We start from the raw sequence: 17,446 nt of genomic DNA, 5'->3' as shown, positions 1-17,446 counted from the left end.
CAACGTAACATGAAGTTGGACATGTTTTGAGGGAACCAGACCGACACAGAATCTGTTACCTCGTCACAATAAAATTAAAAATAAAACCTTAGGTATGGGGCATACTACAAGTGTCCGTCATTTTTCATTTATTTGCTTAAAGACGTTGCTAATAAGGCGTTCGTGTCAAGGTCCTGTCAGTATTCAATAACTCGAAAAGGACTATAAACCGGCAGCTTTTAACTGGTTCTTCTACTTCACTTCCCATCGCGCCTTCCAAAAAACTGGAAGTGGATGCGCATATATGCTGTATGTACCTGAAGGAACAGAATATATTTTCATATAATTATGGCCTAAGATAGTCGCTAAAATTAAAAAAAGAAAACAAAGCAAAAGCTAAAGCACTGAAAAAAACTACAAGGGTACTAATAAAACACCTTGCGTGAATATATTCAGTGCAGATAAGTAAAGGATGTAGGTTCGTAGCTGGTAGGGGGTTTACTCTCAGTCGCTGGCTAACAAACTAAAAGTTATGCTCCTATTATAATTTAACTAGTCAGCCGATTCTATAGTATAAATAAATGCACTTACGAAACCTTTAATACAGGATACGACTGTATGATGACAGTTACTCTGATTTATTACAGAATATTGCTTCGTTAATATAGGTTAGGCTTTGGGTCTTTCCACGAGAGAAGGTGCGCTTCTCGAAACAAATTATGGCCGTCCGCTATGTTTCGCTTATCGCGTCCAGGAGCGGCGTCAACATTTCGCGCGTCGCTGTATCTCCTTTCGGCCAGTTTTCCACCTAAACGCGTGCGTGAATAGGCGTGTCATATAACTACCACCCATCTATAGCCCAATATTTCTACGCCGTAAACTTACAACGCCTGTTGTGTGTCAACATTTAGTCGAACTTACCCATTATTCTTCTCCAGGTACTTTCTACTCACACATGGAAGGTGAATGTAAATTTTATTTTTGATAATTCTGAAAAGAGAGACATTAATGTCTTAAGATTGGCTAAGTCGCAGTCCTTCCGCGATCATTTTGTGTTGAAGTTAGCTATAGTTGGACATAACCGTTGAGGTTAGATTCTGCTTAAATAAACTCCAGGTGCTGAAAAGATCATCCAAAAGGCTGTCGTACCAAATACTTAAAGCTTTTGGATTCGCTAATTCGAGAGGATCAATGATTAAGTTAAGCGTTATGCTCTCTGGCACTGGGGTGTTTTCATTTTAAGGTAGTTTTATGGGCTCGGTTAACTCCATCTTCTTTAATTAAATCTGAAACAATGTTGCAGCAACGTCAAACCGTTAGTTTCTGATAGTGTCATACGTTTGCCAGTGGTTTTCGAGCTTCTTCGTCTGTTTATTAGAATGGTGCTTATGGTAAAGCAGACTAAATTGACGAGTATATTTTATACTATAATGTAACCCTGTCCGAAGTCCATTTCGCCTTGTTAGCAACTTGGGACAACTTCGTTTTTTGTCGCGGTTATCTGAAGCTTGACCTTATTTAAAAATGCCTCGGTCAAAAAAGGAGCGAATTAAACATCTACGTCAATTTGTATTCTTCCACTTAACATAATTTTTGCGGTTTTTGCTTAGGTGTGCATATATAATTTCGCTGCACGTTATTAATTTCGGATTTTAGAAATTAAAAATATTACGATATATCTAAAATATATTTCACTTACCGCCCGCTTTGTCGGTGTTCCTGTTTTTATTTTGAGCAGGCGGTAAGTATACTGTCTAATTTACTAAAACCTATTCAATCGTGCTTTCTCTGTAGTTTGATCTGTAGTTCGTAATGTTTGGAAAAACAGTAAGCAAGAAAAAAAAGTTACTCGATTTGTCTATTTTCTACACTCAAACCTAATAGAAGGACTTCACGCTGTTATTTCCCTATGAAGATCATACGGATTCAGGTTAAAGGCCGTTTCCTGTCATTGTAGTTGTTGTAGAACAAAAATGCACGATACCACATTCTGCGATGGAACCTTTGGCCGACTCTTGATGAACCAATTTGAATACAATTTCTCAACCTAAGCTCTCAACTTAGTAAGTGTTTCTTTCTAAAAGCATTTAAATTTTTATCATTGGACGATTGTAATCTTTAGCGTTATTGTTTACGTCGGTCGCCCCCTGATAATCGCTAACCCTGAGAAAACAAAGTTCTTGTGGTCGCTGAACTTCTTTATGTATATTAATACAGTCTAGTCTAGACATCATAGCCGCAATTAGCTTTAAAATCAACCTAGCACAGGTCACCTAAAAATCACATGATATTCAGCATTGAGCCCTATGAGAGACCAAGCGCGACAATAACAATTATCAGTATTATATATGTACATACATATTTATCCAGTAATTTTTCTTACATTAAATTTAGTTTCTAAGGTAGTATGATATTAGGTTTGTTGTTGTCGAAGAATTTTTCGCCATTAAAGGTCGTCCGTTGGCTGAATCCAAGATAACCTCCCGACGCGGTTCTTTCACAAAATATTTTCCATTACACGGCTATTCGTTCTACAGATAGTAAACTTATAAGCAGCCAGAAACACGTATAATAGTTGGGACAAGAGTACATCTCTCTGTCGCAATCTCCAGTCGCCTTTTCAGTAACAATCGTCTGTCTCTTGGAATCCAAACAATTTGTAAAGAATAATTTCATGTCTTCTTGCTTATCCTCACTCTACTTCTCCACAATTCGGCAAGATTTAATGTCTGTGTTCGTTGCCGTGGCTGTTCCTTTCGTCTGTGAAAAGTCTAAGACCATCACATCAGGATCGAATGCGCTGCCCGGGCTCCGCACCAGCTTTTTCAGACGAACTCGACAATAAATCATAGACCGAAGCCTCTTCAGAGACGCAAGATTTTTCCGCTCTGAACAATAAGGAAGTGTCATTCACCACTCTTTTTAAATCAGTTTCTCTTTATGATATTCCAAATAGAAGGCTCTTGGCAGAAATAACTTGTTACGCCAAAAACTGTCAGAGCACCTTGTGAGAAGGTAAACCTCCCATAAGAATTTTGGATGAAGACCTTCCCGCAATACATCGCTTAATTGGATGACATACACCTTTGCAACACGAACAGCAAACATTCATGTCAACGCATGAAGGTTGAAGCACTACAGGTAACGTACGAAGATACGTCTTCTGAGCGGAATGTTTGGTCTGTTGGTTATGCGACAGGTTTGATACTACCTGTAAAGATTACTTGTTGGTATATGATCTGTTAGAAAATGGCCCACCATACACTGTATTGATGGACCGGACTAAAAACTAAATGCACGAATCTTGAACATTTATATGTGTGACTCCATCTATCTTTGGCCTTTACTGCCAATTTCCCCCGAAAACGCCGTCGCCAGCTGAGAAGACCCCCCCCCCCCCCCCCCTTCAAACGAGTGTTTCGGTCTATGACCTCTTTCCTTAAGAGGAACGAGTTGTTAATAAATGAGTGCTCAAGGAAATAATTTACTCTACCTACTGCAGCCATTATTAAACAACTACTTAAGAGTACAATATATTGTTAGTTCGACTAATTACTTGCTGTCCATTTTAAGAAATCTACATTAGGCAGTACGTTTTATCCCCAACTACTATTAAAACAAAACCTGATTCTGCTTTGGAAATAGTTTTATTCCATTATTGTCAGATGAACAAGAACCTCAATATTTTATTGGCAATATGGCAGCAGGAGGCCTCTATTTTTCAATAGGTTTCCCTTTAAAATATACCACTGTTCATACCGCACCTAACAGGTTAGCGCATGATGCCCATCATCCCTGTCGAAAACCTCATGGGGGTCGTGAGTTATGAACACACAAGTCTTCTTCGCAACTGTCAAGCTGCAAAATGGTTTTCCATTCGAATGCAATTGTACAGTCTTTGTAGCGCTGAACACAAATTCGGCTAAATGCGCATTGAAGGATGACCTTTTGGCTCTGTTTTTCAACGTACTTAAAAAATTTATTTTTAATCTCAATTTGTGATCTCATAGATAAAGTACGTCATTCCAAATAAGCGATCATTATGTATCGAGCAGAAAGCTTTAATTAGTGGACCAGGGTAGCTATTTATGAGTAGCTATTTATTCTCGTCACTGGAACAACAGCATCTGTCTATAAGGATGTCGACATGGTGGTCATAAAGCTAAAACTGAAACCCTATGCTTATTTATGGTTCGCAAACCCGAGTCAACATTTAGTACTGCTAAGTCCCCAAAGACCTGACTTCTAAATCCCTCTGAGTGAAATTTAGTATAATATTTTTATATAATATAGTATGTAATAGTAAGATATCAGCGAACCACGAATGCTCTGCCCCTTAGCCAACGGAGGCAACGTCCTAATAAATAGGCTGAAAAATCACGCAAAACCGCACTATCGATATATTGACAATTTTCTCGCAAGTAAACCATATAGGATAACAAATTTCAAATTTACTGCCCGCGACCCAGATAAATTTAAAATTAGTTTGTAGTGAATGGTACTCTGCTGCTTTATCTAAATGCAATCAAGTTCATGTATGATTCACCGCATTGACGTTGCTAACTCAAACAGCATAGAGATGCGGTAGAGACTGCAGCCTGATGTTCAATTACAAAAAAGTCACATATAAATAAGAACTGGAAATAAAGAATCAGGCAAACCATCCTCAACAATTCAGACGACTCATAATATTTTAGTCTACGGCATGAAAAAATCTTACACAATTACATATTTGTCTTACTTGCGTATTTCATTTATTTTCTGTTAGGGTTGAAAACAGCAGGGTCACTACAAAAAACCATAGGACGACTTCCAGGGCCAGCTAGGACCCATGCAATACGCTGGGCTCGCCAAGGGTGTAGTTTGCGAACGAAATTATTTATTCCTCATGCTTCTTTGCGCGTCCTTCAGAAACGTAGTCGAGCAACGCTTACTTTAAACCCACCGGTAAATTTTACGGTGTCGAGCCAAATGCCAAGGTCAAAATGAAAAAAGTTTTCTACCGCTAAAGGCTCCCCGACATCGCTTACTTCGATGACCAATACGATCAAGCGAATAGGGACTTTCACGTTAAAGACATCTGCAAAGGTCTCCAAAGCAATAACTATTTACGACCTACTATGCAGAACAGCTGATTAAAAGTACACATGTGGTCTTTAATAACCATTGACATGGTAACCCGTGTATCGCCTCTATTAATTGGATTTGACCGCATAGCAGAAAGTCCAAGGTGTTAGCGAACACTTAAAGCTTACTGGATATATGCTTGTCTAATGATTTGGGCAACAACGAGCAATACTCCATCTATGGGTAAGTGAACATCAATTTATTATGATATATTAGCTGTAAACCAGTTCTGTGAAGACCTTTACACTAGCTTATAGGAAATACTAAGGTTTGGCTATATACTGCAGTAATTTTATCTTGAGTTTATGGGTCTATGTTCTTAAAAATTAGAGTTATTCTATGGCTAGGTACCAATAGGAATGGGCCCATTTTCATACAAGAGCTGGATCTGGCTCTATACGAAGTCTGATAGACTGACTTTGTGGTTTTACGGCAGAAAAAACGATAATGCAGTCCGTTCCTTATTGATCTTATTACAAACATTAGCGACGTTCCTAAGCACTTATTTATTTCCTATTCAGTTGAGCAGTAATCTCACGCGGTCACTGTTCGCAGCCAATCTAATATTTGACGATACAGTCATATTTTTCCACAGAGCTCTAATCTGCACGTGATTAGGGTATGAAGCGTCTTACTTTAAGTAGATTCCTTCTCAGGTTTATTATCAAAACGGTCGTGGTTCTGCAATATTATGCTTGTCAAGGTCCACCCAATCTAGCGATGCGTGAACGTCTAATATGGAAATATGCCCAGCTGGCCAGGTATTTGAAGTAGTTTTCACGTATACGCACTTCCTCGGCGTTCAGTGCCTACGAGAATTTAATTCCGAAGCGATGACGGCTACGGCGGGACGGAACAGGGAAAAAGGATATCCCCGCGTCGTTTATGAACACGGAGAAACGCCCAGAGAAAGCATGACGATTGGCCACTTGGTCTAAGTTTCCTGCTCGAGTTTGACGCCTTCTTCTATAACCTACTTACACGTATAGAACAGCAATCCCAAACGCGAAACGCAGACAATTTTAAACCCACTAAATAACTAGGATGCACTCAGTCGACGGATATACTCGTATTACAATATGTATGTATAGCCAAACGAACATCAGCAAACGTCTACGCGTATATAGTTATAATTAGCGTGTTTATATTTTTGTACGATACGCGAATTGCCGTCATCCATTGCCGTAAACATAATTATCTCTCAGATATCGCAGCAGAACACCCTGAAAGTCACAGCATAACTTCATTCAATTTCACTTAAACCATACGTAAATATATGTATATATGACTAGGCATCGACTTGCTGAAATAAACTTTCGTTAATATGTTAATATTTGCAAAAAAATTTAGAGAAAATTATTCACTATTGACTAGAAGGATGCTTACATAACGACGAGATATTACGGTTACGGTACATTTAGTCGCTGGGCTAAAATTAACAACAATTACATTATTGTTTCTCTATTTGTAAGGCGACTCTTTGATGACAACTTTTAGTCTTCAAGCTATCTGCACTAGTGTATATAAAACCGCTGTTTAAGCTGACTTTCGAATATAGCACGCTTGAATGTACACGCAAACCTGATCTGTGAACAGAAAATTAGTTTATTGTGTTGGAAAACGGCACGTTCCCACTGGCAAATCTGTCCGTCAAGAAAATATAATTTTTTGTATTTTATTGTTTCTATTTACTTGGTAGCATATAACAAAAACGCCTGATTGGTAAAATGTTCGTAAACACCGAAATAGCCTAAATTGTACACAATGCATATAAGGGAATAGCGTGTTGAAAGCAACACCGAAAAATAGGATTTCCGATTTAGATCGAGTAGCATTCTAACAAATTGATGCGATCTTCCATTTTACAAAAACACTTGCTAATGTAGTGCATATATTTGAAGACCTGAAACACAGGTTGATCTTTTGGGTCAGAAAATTAATTTATGAAATTCCAAGAGACATTTACGAAGCAATAGTAAGCAAATAGGTCTTTTTCCTTTGCTTAGTTTGTCGACGGGCGGCGAACACGCCGTTCCAGCTTTCTGTCTAGGATCATGCGGTTTCGCCCTTAGTGTTGTATCACTCACCCGAGTAGTTGCGGCTGACGTAAACAGCGGATTTTAGTATCGGTCTTTGTCCTGCTTCTATGCCTGGTATGAACGTCCGTGTTAATACGTTTAGATAAATCAGTGGAAATGGCCGCTAAGCCGCCCAGGAAGCGATTCGATAACCGCAAAAATCTGTCATATACCACTTTCATTCAAGACTAATTGAACAAGACCCCGCACACAAAATTAACTATACGTACGTATGAAATTTCTAATCTGACTATTTATATGTGCCCAAAGTATATTATGATCTCAGTGGCCCTGTTGATCACTCGACTGCAGCGAGACACCAAGCTTTTTTATGGTGCCTAGGCGATCGACACACGAATGATGGCCTATCGCTGTCTTGGACAACAATAAACACATCCAAATTTGGGCCTACAGGACGTTAGGTCCGGCTCAAGTGTCGTCAAGTGCGACGTGCCACTCACATGGATTTGATTGTCTGCTCTCACAGCTACATAGGCAAAACACATTTGATGGAGTGCGTCATTCGGTGAGTGACGCGAATCCGTCCGCAAACTATATAAGATCACTGCGGTCGATTGATTCACCAGAGATTGAGCTGTCAATAGGGGCCAGTGCTGTGTCTCCTAAACGGAATTGGCTAGCGGTGCTGCATGATGTGACAAGACTCTCTTGGCACTTGCTATAGGAAAGCCTGTGGAAGCCTCACTCATTCTCAAAAAGACACCCACAAACATTCTAAGAAATGGGTCGTAACCATGTGGCGACCGTTTTGGCCGTTCTGGTAGCTATAAGCAAAGTTTCCGCTTCGGTATTCGATTTCCTTGTGCAATCCCACAACTACGATGGGGTAAGTTTCACCCTTCTCCTAGTAATAGAGATACCAGCTAGTGAAATATTACATGGTGTTATGTGCCATTAATAAAAGTAATATTTAGCATAACTATATTCTCAGTTTGTTCTATGTAGCTGAATAGATTCAATTCAGTTTGTCAATGGTCTGGATTTCCTGCTAATGATAGTCTAAAACAGAGGTTGGGACGTTGATAGCTAAACCCATCATGAGGTTTTCTTAAACACGCCAAATTCTTGATGATAACATTACCCTGAAGTAGCTACTTAATAAGTGATACACACCATAGTATAGTTGTGTCTAACGATAGTTTGGAATTAGACCTATACAGCGCCTCCAACTCACCGGTGTAAAAACCTACATATATATAAAACAACCTATCCTTTATTCAAGCTGCTTAGCCTAAAAACAATAAAGCAGCCATGACAATTTTCCTTAGGATTAGTTCCCTCAGACGAAGTGACAGTCAATCGTGAACTAAAGAAAGCCTGTTCGTACTAGCTATGATCTACTTATGTTGATTTTTGTTGTACTTCTTTGCCATGCTGCAGATTGCCAGGGTGCAGGTACTCGCGTCAGAAAAGACCGTGCTGGCAGCCCCTCTTGCCGTTGTATTTATCACGACTGACGCGCAAGCGTCGCACGAATCGGAAATGCTTGCTCGAATTCTCTCAACACGCACTAACTCAGCCATTGTTTACCGTGCATCTACCGATACCGTGAAAGATTCTCTTAATGGTGAGCGTATTTCTTACTGAGTATTGTGATAACTATCCTACAGTCGTGACTAATAATGTAAAAAAAAAAAAAGACTTAAAGAAGAAGCAAGTACTATAGCTTTAAATTGAATGCATAAAATCACTGAAAACAGCTCGTTGCACCTTGTGGGTAAATTCACTCTAATCAATTTTTAAATTCTCTCGTTCGGCAACATTCAAGCCGTTCTACAAAGTAACGTAGAAAATCTACACCAGTGCGGTGAGCAGCCTCAGTGCGTATTAAACCACACCATTAAACCGTCGTAGATAGAAAAAAAGTGTTTAATGTGGGCATTAGTTGCCCAAATGCCTTTGACATCTCGGTTAGAAGTAGAAGAGTTTAGCAATAGCACTCCAATCTTCTTCAGGTTTTCAACGAGTGACTGGTAGTGATCGGTTTCTAAGGTCCATATAACGCTGATATTGTGCTTGTTGCTGGGAATATAGATTTAATTGATCGTTTTGTCATAAATGAACCTTGAACAGAAATATTGTTTTATGAAAGGCCTCAAATAATACATAGCCGTGTCAGACAGCTACCTACGATACGTGACTGAAACTGGTGAACTTTTTAAGAAGCATACGATATTTAGATGTAGGGTAACTCTGATACTTCACTACTCAAATGCAATAGCGCCTCAGGGATATTTCGTTTCCTGAAAAACTCTTCGAGTTTTGAATATTTTTCAGTTTTTTTGTTCTACGGTTGTTCTAAGATAACGGTTTTGAGTTCCTGAGTAGTTTGTATAATAACCAAAAAACTCAAAGCGGAACTCTTTTCATGCCTAGCTGTCGAGTGCCTACAATCAGCTCCGAAGTGCTCCGTTGCTACCGTAGATACTAATATAATGCCGTATCGCAAGCCAAATTAAAGTTGATTGATGATAAACACGTTAACCGAAATGGATTTAACGGATCATGACGATAGGGCATACTCTATTCTCTCCATAACCCTAAAACCGTATTCGCAAAACTAAATTATATTTAAAAAGCTATATCACTTAACGGCTTCAAAGGGTTTTTTTTTTTAATGTATTACGAAACGTTCGTTTTATTTAGGCGTTCAAATTGAAATCTATATTCTAGCTATCTCGTTTCTACAAGAGACACTTGTTGCAGTATGCACGGGTATAATGTACTCGCTAAATTCTAGCAAAAAGTCGTTAATAAAAAAAATGCATTGTCATAATACATGGTGCATACAGGACTTATGGCCTTTGCGCAGCATTAAGGTCAAAGAGAAATCTAAGTACCTCATGTCGTGCTGACATTAGCAAGAGAAGAAGTAGACAAAAACCCAGTATGGTATGATGTTTTAGTACGCAAATCTCCCAAATCAGGGCATTTTGGTGAATTTTATGACAAATTCTCGATTTGCTAAAGTAGCATAAGAAATCTCAGCGTCAAAACTTTTTAGTTATACTGGCTGTTATAAAAACCAATGGCAAGCAGCTAAATCTGATTAGCTTGCGTGAAACCCTCCCTATTGGAGTGGACAAATAGTCCCATTAACTTATACAAATCAAACATCGGGTGATTTATCCGCTGTTCAGTGTACAATTTTTTGCCTCTCGATAGCAACTACGCATAGTGGACAAGGTAACTAGGATTGGGCCTAGAATGCTTCTTGACCCCATTTTTTGTCTCAGTGGGCTCACCAGTAGCATATATACAGTTACCTGTTGTTATGGTAAATTTCTTTACTGAATCCAGGTTCACTCTGGGGTAGAATTGCTTACACGCAGTGCTAAATGCAGACAAAAGTTCGACTGCTAGAAGCGAATCCAGCGGACTGAATGACTGAATAATTTTTTGATAAATTGTTTTAAAATGAGAACTGAATATTAGTACTCTCCTTTATAGTTTACACATCTGTCCCAGAGCTCTGGCAGCTTCTGGACAGCCATGTTCCTATATGCAATGTCTTTATATATGGGCTCTTGAAATAAATGCATGGGAAGAAATGCATTCTCACCAGAAGCCATTTTTATAATATAGAAAATCCTGTAATTACATGAATTTAGACCAGACGAATAAACTGGTTGAAGGTAGCGTTGAACGTTTCGATGCGCTGACGTCTGGCGTTGTCATCCAGTAACCAGACTGTATGTTTCTGATTGCTCTACCAACGGTGCATGGGTGTGATAGCAGGCCCCATTGATTGTCTGATTTTTGGCTGATATCTGGATGTAGCAGGTGTTCCTTATAACCAATGAAAATTCTACCATTACCTTACATCTGGAACTTATCGAACATTGCCGCCAAACTCGATTTCTTTCTTGAGTCACGCCATTTTGTCGCCTGGTTCCTTTCCGGCTTGCGTTACGGATTGAACCCATGCTCCGGGCAGGTATTTTTTTTAATTAAGTTACCGCAAATTGCACGTGGAGTCTAACACATGCATTGCCAACTAAGCTGTCGTCAATTCACGGGGGATCCATTTTTACTTAATTTTCAATATTGATTACATTTGCTTTCGTTAAAAACGGCAATACTTGCTTGTCCTTCGAATCCACACTCATATCCCGTTTTTGAAATGTTTACATCATTCACGTACTGTGTTTTTGCTTGAGGCCTCCTTGTCTAACATCTTCACCAATCGTTAGTAAATTTCCGCAGCTCTGTGGTCTTCGAGTAACAAAATCTCGACCGCTGAACGTCGGTTTTTGGAATTAGAAAAGTTTTCGTTTGATCTCCTTTAAATTTTCCTAGAGCAAACTCAATCGGTTTCTACTCTTCTCTTTCTCGAAGAATTAAGCACATACCAGCCTCATTGTGTGCTATCACTGCTGGGGCGTAGTTCAATTTCGAAGTCGACCGGATTCGCTTAAAGTAGCCTAGTACGTACCACACCTCCACGGTAAACTGTTTAGTACTAGATATTGTCTGTGTTTTTCTAAGAATATTGCTCCACTGATTTTTAGCTTATTTTTGAAAATCGTGACGCTCAACAGTGTATAGAGTCACTAGAGAATATTATGTGTATAATACGTTGTTCCTCACTAATAACAGCTATCCAGACTCGTGGTTCGTGTACCCCATCATCTTAGATAGGTTCTGAAAGAAGTGGATACTTTCGACAAGAAGAGAGAACACTACTTGAAAATTAAGAAGAACACTGAACCTGGATTCCGCTTTGCAAACACAAAATTAGTTTGTGTACAGGAGCTAAAAATACACAACTGTTTGTTGAGTGAGGATGGTGCAACGATTGGAAATACACAAATCCCTGATGTTTATTAGCGTATTCAGCCAAAAGAGCTTCGAACGCGTTTGATCTAAACCTGTTTGGCAAATGAAGCGATGAACTGTTGTTGTCGCTTAGGCCGATTTAACTCAAGAAAATTAAGCTCTACAACAAGGTTAAAATCGCACTGGCTCTCTTCAAGCTAAACGTTCAAAAATACCTCAACACATTCTATTATTACTAATCACTTCGACGTTCTTAACGTATTTATTTTCTTCAGTTGCGTTCCGCAATTATTAAAAATATATGTCGTTCTCCTTTTACGTGTACATAAAGGCTGCAAAAGCAATACTGCTTATTATCGCTGAGCGCGTTTCTCCTAAACGCTTCTATGGAGCGCTGCATTCGTAGCCTATTTAGCAAAATTAGAGGTCTTTTTTGACGACCAGTATCAGGAGAATAAAATATTACAAGAGGAACTTTACACGACTCTATTTTAGGCCACATCTTATCGATAATGTAATTAAATTTCATTACACTCTCTCGATCTCGGTATATCACCCTTCGCTCGTCTTACCATTTTTGTGTGTGTATATGGTAGGTCAACACGTATCGAATGCTCTTTTGTTTTTTTTTTCTTACATCACGGTCATGAAAGAACTATCAGTGCTCTTCGGCTTACGATTACTGCTGATAAAGCAATTGTCAATACCGTTAAATTTCGATCCAACCAGTATAGAGACGCAAATAATTACTGGTGAAACTGTAACTAATATCTTCACCTATGCAATATGCGTTTAGCGAAGAACCGGACTAGGTAAAACATTACAAGGCGGTAAGATCCAAATGCTATAGACGTGTCGTTTCCTCACCCGAACGCAGATTGTCGAGAATGAGGTAAAAGACAGTAATTGATTTGTGTAGGGCCCTGCTAATTTTTATTATTACTTACTTATGAAGTAGCAATATAACTAGAAATATTACAGTAAGAAATATTCGAAATTGTGCCTCTGCTCATTTCAAACCTCAATACAGATTGCATCCGTTACACAATTGCAATGTTCATGTAGCACTATTGAGATCCTTATATTATAGATATAGCGCGGACGATACATAGGAATAAAATTACTAATGTTCCTTTTTTTTCTTTTATATATGTATACCCAATGTGTTTCAAATGTACCTATTTGATAATATTTACTTATATAGGCGAATCGTCGAATAAAAACTTCTACATCACTGATATACCAATAAGAAAATTGTTATACGTTAACTTATTGACAAATTGTGCTCATAACTGCAATACAACTTTATTAATGCAACCTAATGGTTATTAGGTCAGGTATTAATCTTTCGTGGAGGTCGTCGTTATGTTTACCATGGCTTACGCGAAGCTCTCTACATCATGAAATTCATCTCGAATTTGGAAAACGCAAACCTCAAAATAATCGCTGGAAAAATGGATAAGGTTGGTGTTATGTTAAGGTGTTGATACTTCAGAAAACAAGTCTAAGATAATTCGCAAGCGTAACACTTTTGCTTTATTATTTTTTCGTACTTTGTATGTATGTACAGTGTCATTGCGGTCACAAGCGCGCCAAAGTCGTATCTCTGTTTCTCTATATGACTGTATGTTCCCAGCGATACTTTAACTGTAGCTCTAATACTAATATAGGAGGGATTCGGGGCCTTTGCTCCTCTACCGATACGGCGAGCCCATTATCTAGAACATTTTTATGAGCGTCTCCTATATTATCTGTCTATGTTACTACTACTATTGTTCATATCTATTGATAACAACTGAGCTATTTCGAATTTGTGCGTATTCACAGACCGCATTCGATCACACACGAGGCACAAAGCTCGTCGGATACTTCGCGTCCAGAGCCAGTCCAGATATGCAAGCGTTCGAACAAGCTGCATCACTCTTTGGCAATCAGGTAGTGCACACGTACGAGTATCGAATTTGTCAGCTTTAAATATAAACGGAGATTTCGAATTCTCCTTTGTTGGGTCAAGTCTCTAGCGGGCACATTACCGTGGTGAGGTTTTGTACAATGAAAATGAACAATAATATTGCCATTTTATAAAAAATACAATTTCAAAAAAAATCTCATAGAGCGTATTGTTGCGTTGTTTTCATGCCCAGTGATCGATTTTTCACATGTAATCTGGGCAAGGCTTAAGGGCTCGTTATCGATGGGTGAAGTTATAAACGTTTGAATATCATCCATAAGGTTTTCTCAACCTCGACTCGCCCTGACTGGCCACATAGCCGGTAAATTGTGCAGTCATTGTATGTATAACATATAACGAATTCAATTCAACATATTTACTTATAGCAATTGGGTTAATGCAGTCGGGTTAGCCTGTAGTTTTTAAAATATATCAGGCCGTAGTGATCCAATATAACGTACGACGGATACAAGCAAATCAAAGACAGACCCAAAAAATAGTTAAGGTGTCTTAAGCGTTTATTAAAGCTGCTTTCTTGTTTTTTGACATCGTAATATTTGGATCGGTAGTCTAAGCAACAATTGTTAAGTTCGCGCATGCGTAACACATATGATAGAGACGATTGCCTGGAGCTGCAGCAACCTCTATTATTGCTAACTTCCTATGTAGTATGTCGCTGAACAACAAAAACCAGCCGTCCCTTTCGAGCTCAAACTGGGTGACAACTGGCCAGCTTATAGACGTTAGCAACGGGTCGAATACCGAGTGAGATGAAAATGAGTTGAGTCTGGCGGGATTAACATTGTATTTCCTTCAGATATTTAAATCCACTCAGGTACTTGTCTGTGACAACACTTTTTTCGTGTATTAATGCCAATACCAGACCTATGGTAATTGTTACCTTCCAGATTTCGTTCTACACAACCACAGATCCCACCGTCGCAAAACACCTCAAGCTGAATACGACTGGTCAGGTATGACAGTTGGCCCCCTCTACAGAGAGCAAATAAATGATTATAATGCTGTTCGAAGACAAACCATCTAACGATTTACGTTGACGAATCCATCTAAGATGATACACCTGCGTTAGCTATTAGTTACCATACTGAATTTGCCTACATAGAATCGAAAATAATATCAAAGGACAATTTTCAAATTGATTAAAATAGTTAGTGTTTGCAGTACTTAAAAATATACGATCCAACAAGCCATCGGTACTACTTAAAAAGGAGTTTCTGCTTTCTTTTTTGCGCCCAGTTCGTATTTGGCGCATTTCTCAGTACCGAAGCAGCTCGGTAGCCTGTAACAATGCTTGTTTTCATGTCCCAGATTTACCTTATCCGTGACTTCGATAAGCATCCGGTCGTGTGCCCTGTTAATCCTGCTACCCTAGCCGATATCCAGCAGTTAATCGTCTTTAACAGGGACTCCCTAATAAAGGTACGGAAATGACGTCCTTCCTGAGGCTGGAGAACGTGGTGTCTGCTAAATAATGCGCTTAAAAATTACACTGATTAAGATTTAGTAGACACATGTTGGATCGGGCTATTTTTTTAAACAGTTCTAGAAATAGCACAGAAATACTTATCCAATATACAATGGATATTAAAACATACATTTGACGTACTAGCTTATTTTTAGGTGACTCCACTAAACGTGCTTGATCCTTCCCTAGCGGCCTCTTCAGCGATCCTCCTGATCACGGATTCTAGCCCGTTCTCATTCTATCTCCTCAAGCTAATTGTACGAAGCCAACGGCAGATCGCTCTGATGGGTACAGTAGCTACTTCGCAGGACGCGAAAGCATCCACCGCTACTATCACAAACAATCGAGTTCTGTGGGTAGATACAAATGACTTCCCCACGTTCGATGCCGTTTCACACCCTATACATGGTCTCGCCAAGACTCCCGGTAAGTGCTGAGACAAACCATTCTATTGCTAGGCAATTTGGGTTGCCGATCGCGTTTATGTGATGCACATTTTAGAAATAGACTAGTCAATATCCTATCTTTGACGCCGCGTGCGGTCCAGACAGGCTTTAGATTGAACAGATCTTGGCAAATGGCTTTACAGTACGTCTATAACTAAAAGAAACAATTAAGAACATTCGAGATGTAGCTTATGCGGTTCCTATTTAGAAGTGTAGAATTGCGTTTCAACCTGTATTTCGTACGTTTCACAGGTTTGGGGTTCTGGAACTCAACTACGCAGACAATCCAATGGATGAACCTACTTATTTTAAATAGTGCCCCTATGGATAAGATCGCAGAAGAGGCCAATCTTTTGCTTGTCAACGCATTCCTAAATGCCCACCCAACGACAAAGCCTTCATTTACTGTACCGGCTACACCTGCCGCGGAAGTTAAAACCGAGCTTTAGAACAACAAAAGCCGGATATGGACAAAACATAGATAATTTTGCATACTGCCAACTGAAATAGAATACGCAATAAATAGGCTCTTTTATTCCTGAACAAGAATCGTTGTACTAAAATGGCAGGTACGTGCCATATAAATTCGATGCCGAAAAATTCACTATTTTCGACGATTGACTGACCGCAGATCTAATTTAAGTGCTTTTTAAAGATTATTCACGACATATTATCAACCTGTTAGTACGTTTAGTAAGTTAAACATTCAAATAGCCTATTTTTTAGTTCATAACAGCGAAGACTTGCCCAGACGAACCACAATAACAATTCCGAATTAACTCCCGTAAAAAATGCAACAATCTTTAATTTGGTCATTTTGATTGTGTATATACACGCGTATAAATTCGGAGGTGTAAAAGTTAATCTATCGATTACAGAATACGCCCGTTTTATCTTCACCAACGGGCATTTCTTGAGAGTAATGTGAAGGGACTTCTGCGAACTTCAGAGTCTCGAAACTCCTCGAAAGATGCTCAAGTATCTCTAATCTCGGATTTGGCGCAGGGCACGAGCGTTGTCGCTGTTACTACCCAGAAGCTTTGGAATTTTAAAGCGCTTATGATCCTTCACCATCTGAACTATGTATTTCATATTATCGTAAAACGGTATCCTATACACTAATATTTTCAATCCGCCATCCTATCACATAACCGCACAATCTGGACGCCTACCAAAATGTTTCTTAGACCGCTTAGTTTTAATCTTGTTGAATAAGTAATATATCGTATACATAGTATAAAGTATGGTACCAATTTATAGCGGCTAAGAGCTATTCCGACGTTTGCCGCATGAGTTATATCACACGCGAAAATACACCACGTAAGGGTGTACGTTCTTTAATTTTGTTAAAAATAAGCTCAGTATACTATATCTTATATTTGATATCAGATGCACACAAGTTTCTTATCGGAGCAACGCAGCCCTGTGCACAGTAGGCCTTTTTTATTACCTGCTTTAGTATATGCTTCTCTATAAAATATTACTGATTTTCACCCTCTTCTCTCCAATAAAGACATCAGATGTTAGTTGTTTGTCAGTGATGTAAAAAGTCGGCACAGGTGACAAGAATTTAGATTGT

General features: G+C 39.0%; 1 protein-coding gene and 1 long non-coding RNA gene across 2 annotated transcripts; one reads left to right on the top strand and one right to left on the bottom strand.

Annotated features, from left to right (window-relative positions):
• Nucleotides 1–4,703: 4,703 nt before the first annotated feature.
• On the bottom strand, nucleotides 4,704–7,604 carry LOC111264233 (uncharacterized). Its single transcript, XR_002682767.2, has 2 exons — nucleotides 7,194–7,604; nucleotides 4,704–6,329 (listed from the first exon to the last, which is right to left on the bottom strand). It is a non-coding gene; the product is annotated as an uncharacterized LOC111264233 (long non-coding RNA).
• Nucleotides 7,605–7,777: 173 nt separating this feature from the next.
• Nucleotides 7,778–16,416, top strand: LOC111264231 (calsequestrin-2). The gene is made up of 8 exons (XM_022839933.2): nucleotides 7,778–8,031; nucleotides 8,586–8,772; nucleotides 13,317–13,447; nucleotides 13,812–13,919; nucleotides 14,844–14,909; nucleotides 15,265–15,375; nucleotides 15,577–15,847; nucleotides 16,120–16,416. Exons 1-8 carry the CDS (start codon nucleotides 7,927–7,929, stop codon nucleotides 16,314–16,316), a joined length of 1,176 nt encoding a protein of 391 aa, XP_022695668.1. The 5' UTR covers nucleotides 7,778–7,926; the 3' UTR covers nucleotides 16,317–16,416.
• The last annotated feature ends 1,030 nt before the right edge of the window (nucleotides 16,417–17,446 follow it).

This window comes from Varroa jacobsoni, unplaced genomic scaffold (assembly GCF_002532875.2).
Source record: "Varroa jacobsoni isolate VJ856 unplaced genomic scaffold, vjacob_1.0 scaffold_839, whole genome shotgun sequence".
NCBI classification, from domain to species: Eukaryota; Metazoa; Arthropoda; class Arachnida; order Mesostigmata; family Varroidae; genus Varroa; species Varroa jacobsoni.
Note: the sequence above shows the minus strand (reverse complement) of the source record. Positions and strands in the feature narration are given on the sequence as shown.

Coding starts and splice junctions, on each gene's coding strand:
- LOC111264231 (XM_022839933.2), top strand. CDS start 7,927: ATGGGTCGTAACCATGTGGCGACCGTTTTGGCCGTTCTGGTAGCTATA. Junction 8,773..13,316: donor CGTGAAAGATTCTCTTAATG/GTGAGCGTATTT, acceptor AATGGTTATTAG/GTCAGGTATTAATCTTTCGT. Junction 14,910..15,264: donor AGCTGAATACGACTGGTCAG/GTATGACAGTTG, acceptor TTCATGTCCCAG/ATTTACCTTATCCGTGACTT.